The sequence below is a fragment of the Bombina bombina genome, chromosome 10 (assembly GCF_027579735.1).
Source record: "Bombina bombina isolate aBomBom1 chromosome 10, aBomBom1.pri, whole genome shotgun sequence".
NCBI lineage: Eukaryota > Metazoa > Chordata > Amphibia > Anura > Bombinatoridae > Bombina > Bombina bombina.
Window position 1 is genome coordinate 96,918,629 of NC_069508.1, and position 27,872 is coordinate 96,946,500.

The following is a 27,872-nucleotide window of genomic DNA, read 5'->3' on the forward strand; positions in this document are numbered from 1 at the left end:
ATGAGAACAAATTTATACATTAAACTATTGTGTAATGTTTCTATTTCCACATTCTTTTCTAAGATCCAATCTCCAGAAATAAAGGAGTACAACGGAATATGGCCAAAAGATCCATTCACTCGATCCTCTAAGCTGACCCAGGTTCTGGCTGAACAACTAACAAAACCTGTGAGGTTTCAGTACTCCAATGGCCGTGTGGGAGAGATCTTTGCTCATGCTGATGTTTCAGAGACTGTGGTCAATATTCACAGGGGAATCCTAAACATGCTTCAAGTTACAATCAAGAAATCTCAAGATGTGTATGACCTGCAAGAGGTTTGTGTTATATTTAGCTAAATCCTAGATATAAAACCAAAATATAATTATTTATTTTTCAAACAGATGTAATACATTCTATGAATATTTTCTAATCTGTTTCTCAGAATGGTGTTACCGGAGTGTGTCACACAAAATATGTGATCCAGGAAGATAGAAGGCAAGAGAGATATATTGTAACTAAATCCACAGATCTCAACAACTGTGAAGACAAAGTAGTAAAGAACATCGGAATGGTCTACTTGGAAACCTGCAAAGCATGCCAACAGGTAACTGTGAAAACTATCATTTTTAATAATGGCTATGTATAATTTCAATATCCTCTGAATTCATTATGTTCTATTTCTCTATACAGAAATCAAAGCACTTACGAGGATCAGCTACCTACACATACAAACTAAAGGAGAAGGAACAGGGTGCCCTCATTGTAGAAGCTACAGCCCAGCAAGTCTATCAGTTCTCTCCATTTTATGAACTTTATGGAGCTGCGGTAATGAAAGCAAGGTATAGTTTTATCAAAGAACTTTTATGTATAGCCAAATAATAAATAATGTATACACTAGAGCAGGGCAACTCAGACTACAGTCAGCAGGCAGCATCTTGGCCTCCATCATTTTTTGGTTAGTTGGCACTAAACAGAAAACAGACGTTTGTAAATTTGTATTGAAGATGCAGTTAAGCTCATCTCATTAGGTAATTAAGCAAGTATATTTGTCTTAAAGTTTGCAAATTAGAGTAGTAAATACAATCAAATGATATTTATTAATAATAACTATTGTTCGATAATTTTTATAAACTATTTTCATTTGGAAGCATTACCTTTAGCATAAGTGTGAGCTGAATGTAATATGGTTCCTGGCCAATCATATCATTAATGAACAGCCCTCCATGTGAAAAAAAAGTTTAGGCATCGCTGAAGTTATTAATTTTTTTCATACTGTATTTATAAAATACCATCTATTGAGCCTTCTATCTTCTGTTTGCCCTCAGATACCAGCAATCTTATTTCACTTTGTTCATTCATATATCATTGAGGGCTTTAAAATGTTTTGCATTTATGTATTTATACCTTTATTTATACTGTAAACTGGTGGTGGACCATATTTTCAATGGCTTTTTTTTTTGTATTCCCTTTATCTTTATTTAAAGGAACATGAAACCCAATTTTTTTTCTTTCATGATTTAGATAGAGAATACAATTTTAAACAACTTTCTAATTTACTTCTATTATCTAATTTGTATCATTCTCTTGGTATCATTTGTTGAAGGAGCAGCAATGCACTAATGGTTTCTAACTGAACACATGGGTGAGCCAATCACAATCGATATATATATATATATATATATATATATGCAGCTACCAATCAACAGCTAGAACCTAGGTTCTCTGTTGCTCCTGAGCTTGCCTAGATAAACCTTCCAGCAAAGGATAACAAGAGAAGGAAGCAAATTAAACAATAGAAGTAAATTGGAAAGTTGTTTAAAATTGTATTCTCTATCTGAATCATGAAATAAACTTTTTGGGTTTCATGTCCCTTTAACTGCTCCCTATTTGTGTCACACTTTTATGTGTAAAGCAGTGGTAACAAAAATAAAAAATAACAAAAAGGAATTGCCTAGCAAATTCAGAACACTTTTGAGGTTGAGGCTGCTTTCCTCAGCATGATTACTAAATGAAACCAGTAATATAGATTAGGATAAACATGTTTGAGCAGTAATTGGGATACAAACATTACACGCTATTGCTGGATATAGTCATTTCATTTTCTTGAAAATGGCATATTAAAAGACAAGCATTGCAAGGATCCATTTCTTTGTGATCTCTTATGGCAATTAATTGGATTTTCTCTTTCAGACAAGTACTAACATGGGTGGAAACTAAAGCTAGCCGAAGCAGTGATGCACAGCTGCAGTTGGAAAATCGTGGTGGTCTTAACTACCAATTTGGTGCCGAAGTCCATCAGATGCCATTTCAGTTATTGAAGACCAAGAACCCAGAATCACAGGTATGGCTTATCACAATAAAACTAGGGTTTCCCACATACTTAATAACATTATTTTAAACAGTATTAAATATTTCTATGTTACAAAAATATACATTTTAGCCCATTTTCATGAATATATTTAATAAAGCAGCAACCGCACACAGACAGTTAGTAAAATTATGCAAATAAATAAGACAGTCGTTAATCCGTCTTGTGGTTTCTGCTACAAAGTGCAGGACAGGTTGATTACTAGAACATAGCTATATAACTTCAGGTTAAATGGGGATATTTTTAATTGCTTATTTATATGTATGTTTTCTAATGTATCAGTAGTATCATGGTATGTGTTTATTTGATTTGCTATAAGACTTTATACATAACACACATACATTGATTAAACTTTTTGCTTTTAATATTTCCTTTGTTTTATTAGATTGTAGAAACACTTCAGAACTTGGTGCAGAATAACCAACAACAAGTTCAATCACAAGCTCCAGACAAATACCTGCAACTGATTCAGCTTCTGAGAGCAGCAAGTGCTGAAAGCCTTCAGACTATTTGGAAGCAGTATGCAGACCGACCTCAGTACAGGTAATGTCTATGTAAATATGCTTAAAGGGATACTGAACCCAAATTTTTTTTCTTTCGTGATTCAGATAGAGCATGCAATTTTAAGCAACTTTCTAAGTTACTCCTATTATAACTTTTTCTTCATTCTCTTGCTATCTTTATTTTAAAAAAGAAAGTTCAGAACCTTGGACAGCACTTCTTTATTGGTGGATAAATGTATCCACCAATCAGGAAGGACAACCCAGGTTGTTCATAAAAAATGGGCCGGCATCTAAACTTACATTCTTGCTTTTCAAATAAAAATACCAAGAGAATGAAGAACATTTGATAATAGGAGTAAATGAGAAAGTTGCTTAAAATTGCAAGATCTATCTGAATCACAAAAGAAAAAATTTGGGTTCAGTGTCCTTTTAAAAAAGTATTTAAGTTTCATCATTTTTATATGACCCTTTCTTCAGTATAGTTATCCTTATAAAACATTCATTGTATGAAGAATTCTTCAACACGCAAAAGCAGTATTATAGATATTAGGCTTATTGTATAGAATAAAACTAAATTTCATATAAAAGCAGCAATTATGAATATGATTAAATATATGTTTGCTTAAATTGACAATTAAGTCAACATTACATATTTTGTAATTCATATACAGCCAGCGATTTTAAACAACTTTCTAATTTACTTCTGTTTTAAAATTTTAAGCTCCGAGGCGTAAATGACTCTGGAACACTATATGGCAGCAGTTTTGCAAGAATGTTATCCATTTGATAGATAGATAGATAGATAGATAGACAGATAGTTAAATGCACGTCGCTGGGAGATGGGAACCATGGCTAGGTTCCCAGAGGTGGTTGCGGCACCCGAGGCTCTGATTAGAACAGAGCACTCTAGAGCGTATCTGCCCTCGGCCGACGTCGGAACACAGTCTCTCGGACATATGTCTGACGGACAAATGTACTTCGGCATTCTGTCCATCAGCATTTTGTCTGAGCACCGGTTAAAGCATGTCACTCTACGACTATAATGGCCCTTTAACTTATTTTTACTCAAAAATATTTTAGAACTGCTGCTCCTTCATAACATGATAGAAAAAAATTAAGAAAATGTTGTTTGACTAAAGAGATGCTTATCACAGAATTTAGTGATTATCTATAAAATCAGCTTTTACTTCTCTTTGAGGCTTCTTACTGAAAAAGTGATAACTTTTACCATACACAAATTTGCATATAAGAAACATGCATTAAAGGGACATGAAACTAATTTTTTTCTTTTGGATAGAACGCACAGTAAATTTGATAATAGAACAAAAATGGAAAGCTGTTTTTTTTTTTAAATAAATTGTACACTCTATTTTAATTATAAATGAAAAACAATTGGGTCCCATGTCCATTTAAGGTAATTTTAACATCAAATTGGCTTCTCAGGAGAATTGCCTTATATTTATGCTATAGTGTACTGTATCTGTAACCATTATACATGTGTATTTATATAGGCACTGGTTGATACATGCTATCCCACTGATTGGATCTACTGATTCTCTGAAGTTCATCAAGCAGAATATAGATAACCAAAATCTGAACAAACAGGAAGCTGCCTTGTGCATCAGTATGGCTATGCTGCATTCACGTGCAAGTCAACGTACATTGCAAGAAGCTTCTGTAAGACCAATAATAAATTCCTATTATCTTATTGATTTCTATTCATTATTGAATGAAATTATGAACCCTTCTTAAAAAAATTAAATATGTATCTAAAAACAGAAATCCGCTGAAAAATGTATTATGTTATGGCAAGACTAGCAATAAAATATACTACTATTAAGAGCAATACAACTGTTGAATTTTTTTCAATAGTCAGTTTCCTTTTAACAATATTGTTGTACTATTACTAATATTATTATTTATTAACCTGTATTTCATTATCTGGGTGAAAGTTTCCTATAAACTTTTTAACAATTAATATTTATTACTATTTAAAAATGGTGATTTGCTTTAAGAATCTGTGCACTCCTAATGCCAGAAGAGAAGATTAAAAAATACATATTGTTAAAGGGAAAGGATATAAATGTTTTGCTAAGAAAGGAACAATACATAGTAAACCACCAAACTGCCATATGGCCAGAACACATTATAGCTGTAAATTTAGCTGGTAGTAACAAATTATTATCAACTTCAAAGGAAGAAAACATGATTTTTTTTATTATTTACTTCCAAAACGAAAAGTATTTTTGTAAATGAATGTATAATGTACATGTTGCTTGTTTACCAATATATTGATTTCATTTATGGGATAAAGATAGATTATTTAGTTTTTTATAAGGACTTCCTGATTACTATTATTTGTGTTAAGCCCTTTAAAGGTCCTTTTTAGATCAAGTAATGGTTTAACATTGTCTATGAACAGTTACTTCTGTGGACTGTAAATAATGTTTACTTCTCTCAGATTGACACAGGCATAACTAACTGGTTTAAATGGTTTATAGGACTTGGTAATGGATTCTAAGATACAGAACAAGCCTTTCCTCTACAAGACTGCAATACTGGCCTATGGTTCCATGGTCTACAAATATTGTGCCACAACCTCATCTTGCCCAGAAGCGGCTCTCCAAGTACGTACTAATTATGTACAACGTATGTATCTCAGTAAGTTCAGAGACCTCACACTTTACTGATATTATGCTCCTATCTATCTTCTATAGCCTCTTCATGATTTAGCTGCTGAGGCTGCTAGCAAGGGCAGAGTAGAAGACATCTCTCTTGCATTAAAGGCAATGGGAAATGCGGGACAACCTCAAAGTATCAAACGTATTCAGAAATTCCTGCCAGGATTCTCCTCCGGTGCTTCCCAACTCCCTATCAGAATTCAGACTGATGCTGTGATGGCTCTAAGAAACATTGCCCAACAAGACCAACGAAAAGTAAATGAGTATATTGATAATATTCCAATTAGCAACACGTATTAGAACTTTGGTAAAAACATTTATACAATATACAATATAAAGTAAGGTGATTGCTGTATTGAAGGATTGCAGCTCCAGAATTTGTGAAAATACAATTAGAATACCAGTAAATTAGATGAAAAAACATTACATAGTGTTCATGACATCAATTACGGTTCTTGACCTTGCTTATTTTTGTATGATATTAAGAGTTTCCCTCAACAATAATTTACAGTCTATACATCTGTCACATTTGTATAGCTTTGTTTAAAAATGTTTTGAAAGTGTTATATTTATAATATTGTTTTGTTTTTAGGTTCAGGAAATTCTGCTCCAGATCTTTATGGACCGTAACGTCCATTCTGAGGTGCGCATGGTATCTTGTATTGCTCTGTTCGAAACCAAACCAGGAGTCGCCATAGTAACAACTGTAGCTCAAACAGTAATGAAGGAAAGCAAAGTTAACTTGCAGCTTGCAAGTTTCACATACTCTCATATGAAGGCATTGACCAAGAGCAGACTGCCAGAGCTTCATTCATTGTAAGTCATAATAAGCATCAATAACAAAATAATTTTCACAAAAGTAGAAATGTCACACTTTATGTTAACATTCTCTATATTTACAGGGCTGCAGCTTGCAGTATTGCTTTAAAAATGCTAAATCCAGCTCTTGACAAGCTTGGCTTCCGTTACAGCAAAGCCCTTCATATAGATACCTTTAAATGTGAGTAACAAATACCTGGTACGTCATAAAACAATTATATGTGCAACCTACACATGAGACATTGTTAGATTGCAAATATTTGTAACTCATCAATGGCAATAGAGATAAGACTTGTCTTCAAGCACCACCAACAGACCATAACACAACTTCACATGTAGTTCATTTGTAAGTCATGTACAATTAGTCACCTATGTTCATGTCATATTGTAATGTCTTGGTCTGTTGGTTTTCCCTTATTCAACTTTTTGAACAACTGGAATCAATGACATATATAAAATGTTTCCATCAATTATCTAGGAAGCCCATCTAGTAGCCATGGGCCATATATAGTCCTCTGCACTAGTATTTTCAGCCCTTAGGAAAAGCAGAATTAAGAATATCTGCCACAGTTTTTGTGGCCCGAGGAAAAAGCCAAACTTAAAAATGTGTGCGTTCCAGATTTCTGTTGAGTGGGCAACTCTAAAGAATTCTCTGGAGGACAAAACAGCAGATAGAGGTTACCCTGGTTCATTACCTAAATCCGGCACTGTGCCACTGGCCTTTTTAGACCAGCAGGTCCTCAGCAGCTGTGCAGGTCCTCAGTAGTACTTCTATTGTGCGCTTAACCCTTTTTAGGGGGTTAAAGAGTGCAGGGTCGAAAGTCTTAAAATGACATGCAATAATGAATCAGAGCAGGTCATTTTTTTACCTATTATGGCCCTTTAATCTGTTAATTGGTAGTAATATTTCTTGCATTTTCTTTCTGTAGACAATGTGATGACTGGAGCTGCTGTAAATGTTTACATTATAAACAGCCCAAAAACAATGTTCCCAACCTTTATACTCATTAAACTCCGAGGAATTGCGGCTGGTGCTGAGACTGACCTTGTAGAGGTATTTTATTTCTTCAACAAATAAGTGACAATATGTATATATTATATGTCTATGTATAACGTATTTATTACCCCTTTGTTAAATATAATCTTATTTTACACTAAATTTCTTGGTAACTTTTTTATAGGTTGCTGTTCGGGCAGAAGGACTCCAGGAAACTTTAAGAAAACAGAATATTCCATTTGCAGATTATCCCATGCGCAAAAAGATCATGCGTGTAGTGAAAACTGTAAGTGCTATAATAAATCTAATTATTATTGTTGCTTTAAAACAATGCACACATCTATTATATATAAGAGAACATTATATATATATATATAGTCTTATCAACAGAGGGGAAAAGTTACATTATGCTTTTGATTAGTTGAGACAACTAGCTTATTCTTGTGGCTTATTAAACAGCATATGGAGCCTCAGTTGTAATATTTGGGATATGTTTTAAGTGCATTACCTCAAAGTTAAAGGGGCATAATCACCATGAGAGACCTTCTTTATTTTACCACCTTTTGCTATAATGACAGTGGCTAACCTTGTCTACACCAGTAACAAGCTCATTTTGGCTTGTTACTGGTATTAGGATGTTATCAGTTAAAGGCACTTAGGGTATGTAGCATCGTTAGCCTTGATAAGTCAGCAGTTTCTGAAAATTAAAAAATCCACACATTTCCAAGCTATATTACATGAAAATTAAGCAAAATAAATAATTAAGTATGTTGCAAAGTTTTTTTACTACACATAGCTAAATAGTTTATATTAAAATATCAATGTGTTTAATCTCTCTTTAATTTATTGCAAAGCTACAGAAAAGTCTTGTAACTACAAGGTGTGTTTTTTTATTGTTTTAAAGTCATATTTTTACTTTAATTATTTTATGAAATATAATCATGAGTATAATTTTAAAAGCCTGTCTATATATCACTACACAATTTTCCTAAGGCGAGTGTGTTTCACAACTTTAATATATAAGCCATCATTCTTCTATATTTCAGTATGAATCTTGTTTTAATTGTAACAAAAGAATCTGTTAATATTTTACGATTAAATGCCTTTAAAATATTAATTTTAACCATCTTATTATTTGGTTTATTTCATAGCTTACTGGCTGGAAATCACTGCCTTCTGATGAGCCCCTTATCTCAGCTAACTTCAAGGTGCTTGGTCAAGAGATGCAATTCGCTCAAATCAGCAAAGAAACCATCCAAGAAATAATGCGGGTAACTTTTTTTATCCAATCCCCAGTTGTGCATAACCAACACAGTTATATTAATATAATTTTCACCTCTGTGATTACCTTGTATCTAAGGGGCATATCTATCACGCTCCATATAGAGCTTAAAGCCCCGTGTTTCTGGCGAGCCTTCAGACTCACCAGAAACACCAGTTATGAAGCAGCGGTCTAAAGACCCCTGCTCCATAACCTGTCCGACTGCTCTGAGGAGGAGGACAGAGATTGCCACAATTGAACCCGATCGAATGCGATAGGATTGATTGACACCCCCTGCTAGCAGCCGATTGGCCGCGAATCTGCAGGGGGCGGTGTTGCACCAGCAGTTCACAAGAGCTGCTGGTGCAATGCTGAATGCGGAGAGCGTATTGCTCTCTGCATTCAGCGAGATCTGTCAGACATGATCCGCAATGTTGGATCATGTCCAACAGGCCTTTCATAAATAGGGGCCTAAGCCTCTGCAGACTATCCCCTTATTTCAGTTCTTTTGACAGACTTGCATTTTAGCCAATCAGTGATGACTCCTAGGTAACTCCACGGAAGTGAGCATAATGGTATCTATATGGCACAAATTAACTAGTACAGTCTACCTGTAAAAAACTGTGAAAATGCCCTGATATAAGAGATGGCCTTCAAGGGATTAGAAATTAGCATACGAGTCTACCTAGGTTTAGCTTTCAACAAAGTATACCAAGAGAACAAATCAAATTTGAAGATAAAAGTAAATTGAAAAGTTGTTTAAAATTGCATGAATCATGAAAGTTTAATTTGACTAAACTGTCCCTTTAAATACAAACTTTTTAAAGGATGGCTTTTACAATCATCTAAAAAAACAAAGCTTATAAGGAAAGACCCCAGATGAACAGAAAAAATTTTTTATGGATAGATCCAAATATATCAGGGGATTTGACAAATATAAGATCAAATATCTTAAAGGGTTTCATTAAACCCTTTTTTTCATAAAGATGGAAAACTAATAATGGGTCATGATCTGAAGTCAGAATATAGAAAGCTTAGGGTTATTTTACAGGAGTGGTGGGGTCACAACCAGTAAGCGATTTTAAGAATAACTGGTATGTGCATAAGGCTATAGGGAAGATGAACTAAGCCTAAAATTTAAATAGAAATATGGACAATCTAAAAGGGCCTTTTTGTTCTTATGTCTGTTTTCTGTATTTCTCTAGTCTCTTTATGAACCAGCAGACAGGCATTCCGCAATTAGAAATGTGTTGAATAAACTCCTTAATGGTGTCGCTGGCCAATGGGCTCATCCATTTTTGGCTGCAGAAGTTCGACACATTATTCCCACTTGTGTTGGTCTCCCAATGGAATTCAGTGTACACACAGCTGCTGTGATTAATGCTGCTGCTAATGGTAAGATGCGTAATAATGTCCCTTATTAAATGAGAATCCGTTGTACAGTTACATGCAAAAAATATTCAGAAATAAAATACAAATTATGACTGCATGTATATACAAAATACTGAATATGATTAGAATAGAGATGTTTATGTTAGTTTTGTATGTTTCAGGTCTAATTTATCATGCAAATTACTTTCTACGTTACTATATACAATATATTTTATATATATATATATATATACACTTTGCTTTCAGATATATAAAGTAAGAATATTATTATTATTATTATTATTATGATACCTGAAAGAGCTTGGAAAGCAGACTACTTAATAGCTAGATCATGGATCATGGAAAGTATAATTAAAGTAACATTCATTTGCAAAAGTGTCTGCCATTTAATGGGTTCCCAATGATCAATGTACCTGCTAGAGTTTATTAAAGAGTTCCATTATTTTGGATTTGAAAAAAATGCTGCTTTTGTAAGATGAAACTACCATCTATAATGAAAATGTCAGCATTACAGGCCATAGAAAAGCTATGTATAAAAGAGGCAGTTATCAACCTCCCAGCAGGCGGGTGAAATTCAGAAAGAGAGCTCAGCCCATTTGAAAGGATGTTTCTTAAGCAAATTTAAATACAAATAATGCTTATCAGCTCTTTACTGGATATATTGTACTTTTAAGCAACTATATTTAAATATATATATTTTTAAAATTAACATTACCTTGTTTCTCTAGAATGTTACTAAATACACTATTTGTATTTTATAGTTAATATGAAAGTTTCACCATCACCAACTAAAGACTTAAGTGTAGCTCAGCTGCTGGAATCTAACATACAACTTCAAGCTGACATCGCTCCAAGGTGAGAAAATATATCTGATACTGGTACTAAGCAAAATACAATATTTGGTGTAAGAATCTGCACATAATTAGTAGATTTTTTTTCTACCTATTAATAATATCAATTTATAATATGCGCATTAAGAATTTTATATGATTTTTTGTCATTTAGTAAGTAACATGAAAAAAAAATATTCTAACAATTAATAACACATTAATGAACGTTCTAATAATGGTGTGAACACTCCTAATTTCATTTTAATTGTAGTGTGTCAGTTCATGCTGTGGCGACGATGGGAGTGAACACTCACCTTATACAGAGCGGTATTGAATTTCACGGTAAAGTACGGACATTTACCCCAGCTAAATTTACAGCAAAGATAGACACAAAGGACAGAAATTTCAAGATTGAGTCTGCTCCATGCCAACAAGAAGAGGAACTACTGCTGACAAGGTAGGTTTTTTTCTACAGCTGATTAAATACAGTAATAGACCCAAGACAGTGGCGCACACAGAAACTAGATCTACATTTGTTTAATGACAGTGATTCTTCCCAGAGCAACCTGGTACAACAATTACAACTAACTATAGCATAAAAAGGAGCAATTTTCATTATTTTTACAGATTTAAATTATTGTTTTCCCTAAAAGACTTGAATTAATAACAAATTGCAAATATCCATGTGGTTTCAACACAAAGACAAAAGCTTTAATAAGGTTTTCATATACATAGTGTTGAGTTTTCTAGTGCTGTATAAAGACGCCCATTACAGGTTGTGTTGATTGGCTGCATTTATTTCAAAGAGCATTGTAATATGTGTATGTCTTGAACGGTGAGCACTCGCAGCAGATCTTTTGAATTTGTTGAAGTATTACTAAAGTCAAAATTAAACTTACTTGATTCTTACAGAGCATGATATTTTAAACAACTTTTCAATTTAGTTCCATTATTAAAATGTGCTCAGTCTTTTTATATTCACACTTTCTGAGGCACCAGCTGCTACTGAGCATGTACAAGAATTCACAGTCTATATGTGTATGAATTTTGTCATTGGATGATGACTGTCACATGGCTAGGAAGTTTTAAAATATTGATTGCTCATTTGATATTCAGAGTAAGTGCTTTTGCATTCTTTTTTATTGAACATGTAATGGCCCTTTAATCTATTGATCATTGTTTTATTGTGAGAGAAGATCTGATCTACTGATTTACTTTCATCATGATGAGATAGCACTGACTAAGTGTATATTTTATTAACAAATAAGATCACAGTTTGACACTAAGGGGCCGCTTTATCATAGTCCGAATGCGGCCAAATACAGCTGTTCCCGAGCGAACATTCAGGCTCGCCGGAAACAAGAGTTAAGAAGCAGCAGTCTTAAGACCGCAGCTCCATAATCGTACGCCTCCTCTGAGGCGCCGGACAGCAATCCGCCCGATCGCAGACGATCGGGTTGATTGACAACCCTGCAAATCTGTAGGGGCGGCATTGCACAAGCAGTTCACCAGAACTGCTTGTGCAATGATAAATGCTGACAGCATATGCTGTTGGCATTTATCGATGTCTGGCGGACATGATCGCTACAGCGGATCATGTCCGCCAGACAAATGATAAATCAAACCCTTAGTATGCATCATAGAGACATTATTGTTTTCCAACATTAGGAAAGTAAGTAAAAAAATGAAAATATAGTCTTTAACAATGTCTGATTAATAACTAATTTTTCTTGGTAGATCTCAAGTGTTTGTTGTGTCAAGAAATGTGGAAGAGCTGGAAGCAACAAAGAAAACACCAATCTTACCCAGAGGAGCCGTACAACACATTCTTAAGAAACACTTTGAGACTACCGGAAGGAATTCTGAAGAAGCGGCCAGCATGATGGTAATTAGGATTCTGTATGATGATGTATTTATATATATGAATTGGTGTGTCTGATATTGCATACTTCATAATAGACTTGTGCAACTTAATACACACTGAGAGGTCAGTAGTTAATATTGTCTTCAATAAACTGGGCACTCCAATTTAGAAAGTGGACAGTATTTATTAGGTTTAATAAACATTAGAGTCCAAAAATATATTTATCATGCATATGAAAGAGCTGAAAAACATTTTTTGTATGAAAAAGGTAAAGTTGAAGCTAATTATTTTAATTCTGGACCTTGCATGTTTGATACCAACTAATGTATAATTTCCAGCTGCTTTTTGGCTGATAAAAAAAGTACCACACTCTAGTGGTAAAATGAGAAAAATCTGCTTCAGCACAAAAAGAAAAAACATTGGAACAAACTTATTTACAACAACAACAAAAAAGTAATTAAACCTGCAACAAATTTAAGAAAAGTGATTTTATACTTAAGGTAGGAAGAAGAGTAAGGTTATAGGTGTTTAGTCATTTTAAGGCAACCTTATTAAACTGATGGTTGGGCATGTAGGTGCCTTAAGACAGTCTATGGGGCATATTTATCAAAGTGCGAGCGGACATGATACAATGTAGCGTATAATCTCCACTGCACATCGATAAATGCCGACAACATTTATCATTGCACAAGCATTTTACGATTGGATTGATTTCTGTCCACGGCCACAGAGCAGATGGACAAATTAGGGAGCAGCGGTCTTTAGACCGCTGCTTCATAACTACTTTTTTCCGCGATCCTTCAGGCTCGCCGGAAACAAGGGGAATCAAGCTCCATTCGGAGCTTGATAATTCGTCCGCCTAGACTTGAAGGAAATTAAAATTGATGCACCTGTATATGCTTTGTTTTTCAAATCAGAAGTGTTTGTGGTGTTTAGCTGCTGAAAAGAAACGATAGTTATAGCCCTCAAAGCAAATGGTAATGGATGAGAGAGATAAACCATAACTTGTCAGCCAATGCTAAGTTTGAGAGATAAGGGCAATTGATCTAAAGATAAAGCTCACTAAACCTCTGCATGAAATAAAAAATAATTGCTAAATACTTTTGTTGTAGGATGTGTCTTCAGAAATGGTGAGCAAGAAATGGGCCTACTCTGCAGAAGTAACAGAACACCAATACTCATCATCTAGGAACACTGATGACTATCGGTACTGTGCTAAAGCCCCTAAATTTGGCTTCCAAGTCTGTCTTGAAACCAAATATCAAAATGCCGGATTCCTCAGACAGACCCCACTATATCGAGCAGTTGGAGAACAGGAAATCAGAGTCACAATAAAACCAGGTATAGCTCTATTTTTAAATGCCTTTGCTTAATATGTAAATATGATTGATACACAGTGTAACCTTTTTTTTACATTTGTATTGCACAGCTCAAAGTGATGCACCAATTGAAAAACTTCAGTTGGAAATCACAGCTGGAACTAAAGCAGCTTCCAAGATCATTGCCATGGTAACTGATGAGGATAAACAAGGTGAACAGCTTGAAGAGTCCGAGGTTCATCTGAGACTCAAAAAGATTCTTGGAATAGAAGATATTGAATATAGAGTAAGTTGGAATGATATATATATTTATTTATTTTTAAATAAAAGTTTATTGCTTTGTCATTAAGTTAGAATATTTAGTAATATTAGCTTTCCTGTTCTTGGAATTTTTATAATTTATGTATATACAACATTTATATCATGTATGTGTTTTTTTTGTAAAATACTATTTTTATTACGTATAAATAATATGTCTTTCATTTTAATATATTTAGATTTTTTTTTCTTTCATGACACATTGCAGGCCAGAAATGAAAGTTTACGTCAAAATAAAAAAGGCAACAAAAAGAGCAAAAACGCTAAAACCCCAGAGACAGACGTTGTTGAAGCCAGAAACAAAAAGCCACAATCCTCATCCTCTTCCAGTTCTTCCAGTTCATCTAAATCATCTAGTTCTTCAAGTTCATCTAATTCACCTAGTTCTTCTAGTTCATCTAGTTCTTCATCAAACTCTTCTCCTTCATCTTCATCAAGTTCATCTCAGCAATCTAGGCGCCAAAGGCAACATCATGGACAAAAGAATGAAAAAGATATTGTACCTTCAGACAATTATCGCCAGCAGTCACAGAGAGACAGACAAACAGCTAAAGGGCGTCAGCAGCAGAGTAGTAGCAGCAGCAGCCGCAGCAAAAAAAGCAGCAGTTCCAGCAGCAGCAGCAGCAGTAAAAAGAGTAGCAGCAGTAGCAGCAGCAGTTCCAGCGGTCAAAACAGCAGAGCCCAAAATAAGCATCATCAAAACCATGGACAGCACACTCAGCGCAGTCATGAACAGCAGAACCGTCATAACAAACATCTGAGGGATTCTGACCTCCCTCAGGTATTGTAATAGAAAGCTGGGCTAGAATATGACGCACTGTGTTTACTGGGATCTGGGAATCTTAATTGTAAATGTTAGTACAGTTTTAATTTATTAACTAGATTGATTTAACTTAGCAACTCTTCATAAATGAAGCAGGAAAACTTATAAAGATGCATTTTTATGTAAAAAGTTTTTACTCTTGAACGTATACTATTTTTTTTCTACAAGAAAACGAATATTTTTCTAGTAACTATGTACATTTCCTTATTCATCTAGGTTCAGCGTGAACTCTATAAATTACGATTTAACCCAGTACGCAGACAAGTAAGTGTATATATAATTATTCCTAAAGATATTTAATATTATTATTTATTATATTCTCTATATATTAAATATCTTTCACACACTGTAAAATTCTCACTTCTGTAGAAGTAAGGCTCTCAGATAATACAACAACTAATCCCAGAGGATATAATTATGTGTTATTAATAGTTAAGCATGTGATAACAGTAATCTCAGGATTTAATGTTTCCTATATTTATTTCCCAGAGGACATCAGGGCAGGCACAGTCCTCACAATCCAGCTCATCAAGCAGTAGCTCATCAAGTAGTAGCTCATCAAGCAGACAAAGTGGTGGAAGACAATCACATCGCGTAAGTCACAAAGTATTCTGCATTTTCTATTCTACATAGGACAATTTTCTTTTAACTTCTGCTTAAGTAGTTAAAAAGAGACTTAAAGGCACATTGTACTATAAAATCGGTAGCTGCAGAGGATTGCAATATAGGGGAGAAATGCTCCTTTAAGTTTGTGTTTGTGTATGAAATAACTGTTTTTGCTCAATGAAGTCTCAATTCATTGTTCACAAGAACATGCCCATGAAAATGGGATAAGTCTGCATAAATAGCAGACCACCTGATTTTATATATTTCTCTATACTCAAAGGCCTCCTTAGCTTACACAATGGCCAATACTTTAGTATAGGCGATGCCTTCAGCTGGAAAAAACACCTATTTTAAATGACAAAATAAAGATAAAAACAAAAAAAATGGCTTTTCTAATAAGATTAGATGCTTTTGTGTTGTTATCATTAAAAATGTATTAACACTTGGCTGTATTTTTAGGGAAGATACCTGGGAGACAAAGCACCCCCTCAGGTTGTTATCACTGCTCAGGCCCTAAGAAATGACAACAAAAAACAAGGATACCAAGTCATTGTGTTTGCAGAGGAACACTCCTCTAAACCCAGGTTACAAGCCTATGTGGTGGACATCAGTAGAGAAAGCAGGTGGAAAATGTGTGCTGATGCATCCGTTCAGAGTCCTCATGAAGCTCAGGTATGTATGTGCATATGTCAAATTTCATCAGCAAAGTAGCTGAATACAAGATACATACAAAAACCTTAACCCTAAGTTAGAACACTAGATTGTTTTTTTATAACAGAATACTTCCTCCGAAATATTGTAGTGCCATTAGCTTTGCTTCATTTATGTATGTGTGTATATATATATATATATTTATATATATATTAACATGAACATTACAGCTTTAAGATCTATGATTATCACCCAGTATAGCATAAATAGGTTTGAGGATATAGCAGAAGGTTCTCTTTTGATGTGCCTCCGAGCACAGTAATGCAGTCAGAATTTACTGCCCTGCTCTGAATTTCTGATACACCCTCTGATAAATATATCTTGAAAAATGTAACTTGTGTTGTTAGATACTGAATACTGATGCAGATGTAGAATACAGGGCATCCTGTACGTGTACCTGTCTGGATCTGTAGCTATATCAGTGTCTAGAATGGCAGGTCGGTTTTGTCACATATACAAACCATCTATAAATGATAATGTGAAATGTGTTTTTATATAAACACATCACTATAAATTATTTATTTTTTATTTTTACATTAAGTTTACCCAGGAACTACACAGCTTTGTGGTTGCCAATTCACTTTAACAATATCTGTCCATATTTTATGCACAAATCCATTGTGCTGGTAACATTTATGGTATAAAAATGTTAATATTGTCAAAAAGGTGCAAAGAAAAACTGACATGAGCTGTGTTAATTAATGCAAAAAAAACAACATGTGAATTATATTTTAGGCTGAATTTAGATGGGGCCAGCGGTGTCAGCAATACAAGGTAGCCATCCAGGCACAGACCGGACGTTTAGGCAATCAGCCAGCATTCAGATTGAAAGTGGATTTACCTCGTATTCCATCTAAAGTGAAGAAAGTAGCAGAATTGTAAGTGATATATAATCATATAGATCTAGCACTGTACTATTCTAAAAATATACTCACTTATACAGAAAGATTTACTTTATTCAGTGTAGTAAAAAGAGAGATAAGCTATGAGAATTGATAAAACAAATAGTTTTTACTAGCAAGAAATTTGAGGTTATTTATTCAAATATATTAATATATATTTGTATCTAATTACTATTTTTTCAGTGAAAACTCATCCTTAAAAGGACATGAAACATACATTTTTTCTTTCATGATGCAGATATGTGATTTTAAACAGCTTTCCAATTTTCTTTCTGTTATCTAATTTGTTCTGTTGTCTTGGTAACCGTTGTTGAAAAGAATACCTAGGTAGCCTCAGGGGCTGCTGATTGGTGGCTGCACATAAATGCCTCATGTTATTGGTTCACCTAGTGCTTAGCTCCCAGTAGTGATTTTTCAAGAATACCAAAAGAATGAGACAAATTAGGTAATAGAAGTAAACGTAAAAGTTGTATAAAATGTTATCCTCATCAAAATCAAGAAAGAAACATTTTGAGTTTCATGTTTCTTTAATGATTTCAAAGGGCATTTAGCTTCCTCTAGATAGTGAAAATGTAAGTTAAATAATTAAATCTGTATTATCCGATAAATAAAAGTTTATTTAATTTATATTTTACAGTATTTTCAAAGGTCATTTTTTATAGTTTAACAAATAAATTAAAAATATATATTTATAAGGTCAGTATAAGGTAGATTAGAAAACAAATAATATCTCAAACTCATTTATTAAATAATATTTAAAAAAGATGAAGAAAATTTACTTAATTGATTTTGGGGGGGGGGAATTAATTTCGAATGGTCAATATTTATTCTTACCAGACACTTGTGCTTTTTATCCCAGGGCCAAATCCCCAGTGTAAAATATTTGTTTATTAAAAATAAACTGAGGCCTGGTTTCCATAACTGTTGTAAAATGTATAAACTGTTGGTAACAACAGGAATTATCTCTGTCTATGGAGAAGGTTTATGTTACTAGTAGTTTATGACAGTAATGGGAACTACGGCCTATTGAAATATTTTTTATCAAAATTTTGTGACCAGTTAAACATTTTTAGTTTGTCCAAGATCTAATTTCATTTGAAAAATATAATTATAAAAAATTCCAAATTTCAAATTTCTCATTTAAAGATTCAGTAATTATCCTTTTTTTTTTTTTTTTTTCCATTTAATTGACTACTTGGCTTCATTGTTAATTTTATGATTGTATTTCAGTATGGCTGAGTACGTTCCAGGAGCAGCAATGATGTTAGGATTTTATGAAAAATTCCAGAGAAATCCCTCAAAACAGATTAAATTAGTCCTTGCTCTTAGCTCCCCAAGAGCTATGAATGTTGTCCTTCAAGTACCAAAGGTAAATGTAAATATTTTAATCATTTTTCTTCACAACAAATTACACAAATATTTATAGACCGGAAGCTCTTCTGAACTGGTTTGTGTTTTGGTGGTGAAATAACATTTTATTAATGTTATTTTGAACATGACTTGTCCAACTAACATATCATCCTTGTGTTCCAGATGACCCTGGTTTATCAAGCATTACAACTTCCACTGGCTGTAACTGCAGGTTGGCACGTACAGCCTGCTGATATTCAGGTGCCTACATGGAATATCTTTGCTGATGCTCCACAGATGCTGATGAATAGACTTCAAGGTCAGCACATCATATTACATATCAAATACATAGGGGCCGATTTCTCGTGCCCCGTATGCACCTGTTTCCGCACGAGCCTTCAGGACCACTGCTCCTTAACTCGTCTGACACCTCTGAGGCGACGGACAGCATTCTGCCCGATTGGATACGATCGGGTTGATTGACACCCCCTGAATGTGCAGAGGCCGGCATTGCACAAGCATTTCACTAGAAATGCTTGTGCAACGATAAATGCAGAGAGCGTATGCTGTCGGCATTTATCGATGTGCGGCGGACATGATCTGCTACAGCGGATCATGTCCGCTCGCACTATGGTAAATCGGCCTCATACTCTTACGTTTTTGAAAACTTATTCTATATCAATATTAAAAAAAAAAATATTTCTTAAAATAATATGAAACCCAAACTTTTTATTTTGGGATTCAGACAGAGCATACAATTAAAAAAGATCTAATTAACTTCTGTTATCAAATTTGCTTTGGTATCATGGTATTTTTTGTTGAAGAGATACCTAGGTCGGTATCTAAATTAGAAAATTATTTAAAATTGCATGCTCTAGTCTATGTGAATCATGAAATATTTTTTGTGTGTGTGTTGTATGTCCCTTTAATAATTTCATTATCTAAAATGTAATCTGTTCCCATTTTATTTTATAGGACAATGTGTAATGACCAGTAACAGTATAACAACCTTCAATGAAGTTAACTTTAACTACTCAATGCCTGGAAACTGCTTCCATATATTGGTTCAGGACGCCAGTTCTGATATGAAATTTTTGGTGATGATTAGGAATTCTCCACAATCTACAGAGTATAAAGATATCAATGTCAAACTTGGCAGCTTGTAAGTAACACAGTATAGTTTTGTATTGAACTTAAGAGAGTTCTCTTAAAAGCTGATATACGAAGTTAATGTCACACAGATTCTGAAAACTCAGACACTTTTGCTCATTATGGAAACAAACTGATCACATAGATATTCCATTTTTGTAAAAACTGTAGAGAAAATAGATTGAATTGAAGTTCCAGTCTCACTTATGTCTGCATAGACTAAAAGGATCAGTTAAGCCTTTGTTAAATATGCAGCAAATAAATGATCAGTTATACCCTGTATTGCAAAAGACCTGCATACAAGATCATTATTATAAAAACTTTATAATCTGTCATATTGACCTGAGCTGCATTGGTTTGCAGTCTATAGATGCTTCTTGTGTATGTTTATATTGATACCTTTTCTGCAGCCTATTAGGAAGGGAAGTTAATGAACTCCTACACTGCTTAAAGGAACGTGAAACCCATTTTTTTTTCTTTCCTGATTCAGACAGAGAATACCATTTAAAAAAAAGTTTTCAATTCACTTCTATTTAAAATTTGCTTTGTTCTCATATTATTCTTTGTTGAAGAGATATCTAGATAGGTAGCGTGCACATGTCTAGGGCACTACATGACAGGAAATAGTGCTGTCATCTAGTGCTGTTACCAGGGCTGGCTCAACCATGGGACCAAGTAGGTCCAATGGACCCAGGCAGCACTTGACAAGGGGCAGCACTTCAGTGACTGAGTCAGATCCAGACCAGTCCCGTGTCTTTGTGGGAAAATTCACAGGCTCCCAGCAGCATAAACTCTTCATGCACAAAGACACAAAACTGGTCAGGGTTTGACATTTAAGGTAAGACAAGTGCATCTCTTTCCTAACTTCCTTCCAACTTATTGCCCAATTGTGCATAAGCATTGGTTGCATGCAGGTAGGCAGGCTTAGTAAGGTTAGCAGCTAGGCTAGTAGGTTAATATAGTAATCAGTAATATTATTACTGGGGGTGGGGGGGGCATCGTTGCATTCTCGGACCCAGGCAGCACAATTTCTTGGGCCAGCCCTGGCTGTTGCTAATGTATAACATTGTTACAAAACTGCTGCCATCTAGTTCTGCAAACACGTGCACGCTCCTGAACTTACCTTCCTGCTTTTCAACAAAGGATAACAAGAAAACTAAGAAAATATGATAATAGAAGTTCATTAGAAAGTTGTTTGTTCAATCTGAATCACCATTTTGTTTTTGAGATTTGACGTCCCTTTAAGCAAACACTGGGAACATTATTTGGGTCAGGGTTCTCGATCATGTAGTACGTACATTAGTCTTCCTAGGGACTGTGAAAAGAACCCAACAACAATAAATAATGAAACACCAATAAAAAAGTTTTTTAGTTACTGCACATGAGTAAATATTTTTATGGTGAGTTACGTTTCTGTCCCTTGAGTATGGTTATCTTATCTCCTTTGCTGTGGTTAATAAGAGACAGATGTAAATGAGGTCCTGAACCAGTATAGAATCCATTTAAAGAGATATCAAACCACATTTTTTTTCTTTTGTTATTCAGATGGAGCATGTGACTTTAAACAACTTTCCAATTTACTTCTATTATTTCATTTATTTATTTTCTCTTGATTTACTTTGGTGAAAAGGATACCTAGGTAGGCTCAGGAGCTGCTGATTGGTGGCTGCACATATGTGCCTCATGTGATTGGCTCAGCCAATGCTCTCAACTAGCTCCCAGCAGTGCATTGTTGCTCCTTCAACAAAGGATACCAAGAGAATGAAGGAAATTATATAATAAAAATAAGTTGAAGAATTTAAAATGGTATTCACTATCTGAATCATGAAAGAAAAAGTTTGGAATGTATGTCCCTTTAAGTGTTCAGTACATTACTATTTACAATAAAAAAACAACAACATATTTTTGGAAATACACAATGTAACTTGTATGTACTGTTTTCTTGTTCTAGTGATGTGGATATGTATTCCTTGTCTGGAGAACAGAAGCTTAAGGTTAATGGAATTGTGGTGCCAAAGCAGAGTTTGCCATACCAGCCTTCCTCTTGTAAGTGAAAACTAATGTTTATTTTACAGTATTGCAAAATCAAGCTGTATAGTTTACTTTTTATCCCATCAGGTACAAATACATTGATTGACTTTCATTTGCTCTTAAAGCAGTCTGGTAACTTTCCCAAAATTGCTTGACTGCTAGTGCTGAAAATCTGTTCCCTTAAAGGGACATTAAACACTAAATACATGCTAGATATAATGATGCATTCAAAGAAAAGATTTAGTCCATAACATGTAGATGTATTTTTTAAAGTTTCATTAGTTGTTTAAAAAGTGACAAAATAAGTGTAAAGTTTTAGTGTCTATAAAACACTGGGAGCTGCCATGTTGTAACTTGTGTTACCTTCTCTACTGTGGCCAATTAGGGTCAGTTTTAAATAGGTCACTAGAGTGTGCAGCCAATGGTTGTGCTGGATTTAACAGTGTTCTGTACTTCCATTTCTAACAGGAACTGAAAAGCTCACAATTTCAGAATGGAATTACAGGCAAAGAGGACAAAATAAATAATGAAAGTATATTGCAGAGTTGTTTTATTATATACAATTTATAATTTTATATTACCATCTCAAAGTGTTTAATGTCCCTTTAATACACCTGCTGTCGGCATTTATCATTGCACCAGCAGTTCTTGTCAACTGTTGGTGCAATACCACTCTCTGCAGATTCGCGGCCAAACGGCCGCTAGCAGGGGGTGTCAATCAACCCAATCGTATCTGATCGGGTTGATTTCTGTCCGCCGCCTCAGAGCAGGAGGACAGGTTATGGAGCAGTGTTTCTGGCGAGTCTGAAGGCTCGCCAGAAACACAGGGCATCAAGCTCCGTTCGGAGCTTGATAAAAAGACCCCTAAGAGCCAGATTACAAGTGGAGCGCTAAATATCGATTTGAAGAATGCAATATTTGCCCTCCACTTTGTAATACCATCGCAGGCTAATGAGCTCACGTTCGCATTGTTGGGAAGCATTGCACTCACAAGAGCGCGCTTCCAAAGGCTCTAAAGAGAGCCTCGTTCTTATGTCATCAGAGACGGCATCAGAACCTAAGTGCAGCAAAGGGGGTAAGAAGTGCAGCGATTGCAGCATTTGCAAATATATATGTAAATGCTGATATACATATGTACACATATTAACACATAAATATATATGTAAATGCTGATATACATATGTACACATATTAACACATAAATATATATGTAAATGCTGATATACATATGTACACATATTAACACATAAATATATATGGAAATGCTGATATACATATGTACACATATTAACACATAAATATATATGGAAATGCTGATATACATATGTACACATATTAACACATAAATATATATGGAAATGCTGATATACATATGTACACATATTAACACATAAATATATACAGTATGTATATAACCATATACATATATATTTACAGGGAACACACAGTTCACATAGACCGCAATATAAAGGCACTTTTCAGTGCCGTTTATTTTCACACCCCACTCCCACCAACTTTAGACCCCAAAGGGTAACTGTATATATCTACTTCTAGCAATGGAAACATATCCACTTGTTAAAATAGCAGTATTAAAGTAAAATTATAAATTGTATATATAAATATATATATCTATTAAAAAAACTCTGCAATATACTTTCATTTTATTTATTTTGTCCTCTTTTCCTGAGCTTTTCATTTTCTGCTAGAAATATAAGTGCAGAACACTGCTATATTCCACACAGCCATCAACACTGTTATATTCCACAAAGTTATAGGCTGCAAACTCTAGGGAGCTATATATAACTGTCTCTAATTGGCCACAGCTGAAAAGGTAACCTAAGTTACAACATGGCAGCTCCTATTGTTTTATAGACACTAAAACTTTACACTTATTTGGTCAATATTTAAACAGCTAATGACCCTTTAAAAATACATCTACCTGTTATTCTCAGGCTAATCTTTTCTTCGAATTGATCATTCTGTCTAGCATTTATTTAGTGTTTAATCTCCCTTTATGCATTTTCTTTTTCTTTCTCAGTTTGATGTAAAAAAAAAGTCATAAAAACAAAAAATTATAACTCTGTGTTTAATTTCATTTCAGCTCCATTGATAACCATACAGAATGAAGGTGAAGGCTTTTCACTTTCAGCTCCAGACTTCGGAATTGATAAACTTTATTACGATGGAAAATTAAGCAAGGTACAAGCTGATCACGCATTCTAAAATGACCATTATTCTTAACGGATATTGTTGTTTTAAGAATTTTTTTAAAAAATCTAATGTTATGTAATGCAAAAATGTGATATGTAGATATGAAGATAAGTCCAAAATGATGACTCCTGTGTACTTTGATACATATTAGTGTTGTCAGCATAGAAAATTGCACTAATTCCTCATATGTCTACAGGTTAGAACCACCTTATGGATGAAGGGAAGAACCTGTGGAATATGTGGTCATTCTGATAGTGAGAACTTACAGGAGTTCCAGATGCCAGATGGTAATGTTGCCAGAGATGAAGCAAGCTTTCTGCATTCTTGGATTCCAGCCGAAGAAGCTTGTTCTGGAGGTAATGGCAGAGAAGTCACCTACCTGAAAGCAACACTGGGGCCCATGGGCTGGTATTTCTGTACAGGGGCATGGTTGGGAGGTTGTGTGTAGGCATGGGTAGGTAGTTCATGGGAGGAGTCAGGAGGTTTCTGGGAGGGATCTAGATATCCCTAAAAAACAGGACATTGACAAAGGGGGCATTTAAAAAGAGCTCCCAAATGTAACCATCCTAAAAAAAATGCTGTATGCTTGGGGGCTATGTATATGCTGGACTATAAAGTAAATAACTAACAATGGTATTGATGTGTTTGTTTTTTTTTTTTTTTGCAGCCTGTAAACTGCAGCGCACAATGGTGAAACTTGAGAAATCAGTTGATATTGATGAATATGAATCTAAATGTTATTCAGTCCAACCAGTTCTGCGATGTATAAAAGGATGTTCACCAGTTAGTACGACTCCGGTATCAGTTGGCTTCCACTGTCTGCCTGCAGGTAAAGATCTAGTACAGAGAATAGTGAAAAATTAGTAAAGTGAACTCATTGGGAAGCATTGACTGACGGGCTAAATTAAAGGGTGTGATAGACACAGTAAAATGATGATTGGTTAGGAAGAAAAGCAAATATATAAAGGGACATTGTAGTAACATTTTCCCAAGGATCCATTTTACCCATGAATGCACCACTTATAATGGAACTTTCAATACTGGAGTATTGGCTATATAAAATATATGTAAACATAAGGTAGAACAGAAAACAACCTCCCAGTGGGATTGGGAGAGACAAAACAGCTCATTTGAAAAGTTGTTCTTGCAACAACTTTGAATACAATTAATCCTTCCAAGATGCTTACTGAAGAATATTTTGGCTGTTGCCAATGAAGCCTGTTGTAGGGAATCAGGATTGGTGAAGCCTGCACATTTGAGGGGTAATTTGATCACATAATGTTTCCTACTTGTATGGTCTTCAAAAATTATATCTATTTATTAATTTATTTATCAATCAATTAAACCTAGTTGTATAAAGGGGGTGCAAGACCCTTAGTACATCTCTGGCGTTCGGTGGGGAGAAATATATGAGACACAAAAAAGAGCAACATAATTGGGGTGGGGGTTCATGGGCAGAATATTTCCTGGGGCCTAGGACAGGAAAAAAGCTAAATACACCACTGCTGAGTACACCATCCCTTTAAGCTTAATATAGTACATTTGTACTTATGACTTATTCAGATTGTGATAATTACTTGTAACATTATCATCAGATTAAAACAGTCTAGTTCTGATTATACAATTGACAAGATTGTAAAGAGGCTCGTGCAATTTTGCTCTCAAAAATATAATTTTTGAGACTTTGCAGAAGTTTATATTTATTACAAATTGTCCAGTTCTTGATCATTTGACAACAAACGTTGAAAACATCATAACAATTACCTACAGAAAATCTCATAAACAGAAAAAGAAAACTAATACCATTTTCCATAGATTATATTATTTAGTCTATTAATGTCTATCTAAAATGAAGGTTCACTTGCCCTATTCAGTACACTGAGGTTGTCCTCCTATACATTGCAATGTGTTATGAGAACTAATGCGTTCATCTGTATTCTAGCAGGAACCTTGAGTATACCCAATCCAAGACAACATTGCAGTTTGTCTTGTCCTCTCCAAATCATAGCTACATCAGATTGTGGTTGTTCAAGGGACATTAAAAAATTAATTAGGGGGAATTAATGTAAAATAAGTAGAATAGTCAGTAAATTAGAATGCACTTAGAGAAACAGCCTATAGATAACAGGCAATATACCTCCTGCTGTGTAATGAATATAATTTTCTTCTATGTGTTATCATATTAAAGTGATATTAGACTACTTTTGATATGTGTATATTAGTATGTTTCAGCAATAATGCACTGAAATGAAAAAGGGCTGAATTTAAAATAATAAATTGTTTGACACAAGTGAAACCCAGTTCCACCCATCGTAAACTCTTTTATTTTATTTACAGATGCTTCCACAGACTTTCTTGAAGGCCAAACAAAGATAGACAAGCCTGAAGATCTATTTGAGACAGTAGATGCTCATACAGAATGCTCCTGTGAATCTCTTAAGTGTAACTAATAATCTGCCCCATGAATAAGAGCACACAATGTTCATATAAATTAACAATGTCACCTAACTAATGAATGAGACTCACACCAGAAATTGTATAATACAATGTTGTAGATATGTTAATTTCCAATAAATATTTGCATCCATATAGTTTCTTTTGTTATTTATTTGCATTTTATTAATGTATGGTAATTTAAGCATGGACTTTTTATTTGACTAGGCAAACCAAATTAGTTACAAAGTTTAGACTAGGTAGGCATGTAATGCAGGACAAATAGGGAAAACAAGAAGAGATAGATTTAACAACAGTCAAGCGGACATGATTCGCTGTAGCTAAATGTTCGACCTCGCTAAATGCTGACATCATACACTGTCGGCATTTAACATTGCACAAGCATTTCACCAGACTGTTGTTAAATCCCCTGCTTACTGGCAGCCAATCGTCCGCTAGCAGGGGCTGCTTCTTAACTTCCGTTTCAGGCAGACCTGAAATAATGGGACTCCGAAGCAGCATGCGCTGCTTCATAAATGGAGCCCAAAATATGTATGATGGAGAGGATTAGTGTCCAACTGATTTAAATGAAAGACCATGATTGATCATATTTCAGATCCAGTATGAGTGAAGAAACAAACTAAAAATTGGACTAGCTGAAACAAAAATATGCTTCAGTATAAACACATTTCAGGGAGAGTGAGAGGGGAAGTGAGAGAAAGTTAGATGTTAAATTGTGGGAAAGACAAACAAACTGGGGGTGGGCAGAGCTATGCCAGAAAAAGGCTGCATAATGGAATAAATGTTATGATGAGGAAAATTAACAATAGAAGAATGGAGGCAAGATAGGATAGTTGTAGCAGGTAAAGAGAATAAATAGAGTTAAGGAATGCAGACATAACCCTGTCTAGTATTTGAAATATGCTCAACCAATCAAGCACACAGCTGAGAGAGGGCAAATTCAAGCATGGATTTGCAGAGTATACATAAATGAAAGGGGTCTATGTAATAGGAAGATCTGACCTAAACCCTGTTTAAAATGAAAACATTATTAAACAATGCTTCAACATCACCTCAAAGTTGTTGTTTTAACATATCAAAAGCTTATTTTAAAGGAGTCATGAAGGGGAACCAGACTGACAATTTCCTCGCCTACCTTCACACCTCTTCACCATCAAATTAATTCACCAAAAAGAAACAGTGGATGTTTCATTCTGATTGGCTACCTTTAGGGCCCAGAATAGATTTAGGCAGCTCTTCTAATGTAAACACAATAAAAATTACTGATTAATAACAAAAGAAGGTGACATAAAATAGGTTTTTA

General features: G+C 34.6%; 1 protein-coding gene across 1 annotated transcript; it reads left to right on the forward strand.

Moving 5' to 3' along the window:
- LOC128640737 (vitellogenin-A2) lies at positions 1-26,702 on the forward strand. The gene is made up of 32 exons (XM_053693164.1): positions 1-315; positions 423-584; positions 671-819; positions 2,171-2,321; positions 2,734-2,891; positions 4,363-4,528; positions 5,353-5,478; positions 5,569-5,787; positions 6,125-6,348; positions 6,435-6,532; positions 7,281-7,405; positions 7,533-7,634; positions 8,500-8,619; positions 9,815-10,004; positions 10,763-10,856; positions 11,103-11,288; positions 12,569-12,716; positions 13,808-14,036; positions 14,125-14,300; positions 14,541-15,113; positions 15,372-15,419; positions 15,645-15,749; positions 16,221-16,433; positions 17,208-17,350; positions 18,605-18,743; positions 18,908-19,043; positions 19,700-19,886; positions 21,825-21,919; positions 24,006-24,103; positions 24,312-24,471; positions 24,783-24,944; positions 26,453-26,702. The coding sequence occupies exons 1-32, from the start codon at positions 1-3 to the stop codon at positions 26,563-26,565; spliced, it is 5,310 nt and encodes a 1,769-aa protein (XP_053549139.1). The 3' UTR covers positions 26,566-26,702.
- The last annotated feature ends 1,170 nt before the right edge of the window (positions 26,703-27,872 follow it).

Bases quoted from the DNA above. Each gene is read 5' to 3' on its own strand.
- LOC128640737 (XM_053693164.1), top strand. From the start codon at position 1: ATGAGAACAAATTTATACATTAAACTATTGTGTAATGTTTCTATTTCC. The intron at 5,479-5,568 runs GTACGTACTAAT...TATCTTCTATAG, and splicing joins GCCCAGAAGCGGCTCTCCAA to CCTCTTCATGATTTAGCTGC. The intron at 6,533-7,280 runs GTGAGTAACAAA...TTCTTTCTGTAG, and splicing joins TCATATAGATACCTTTAAAT to ACAATGTGATGACTGGAGCT.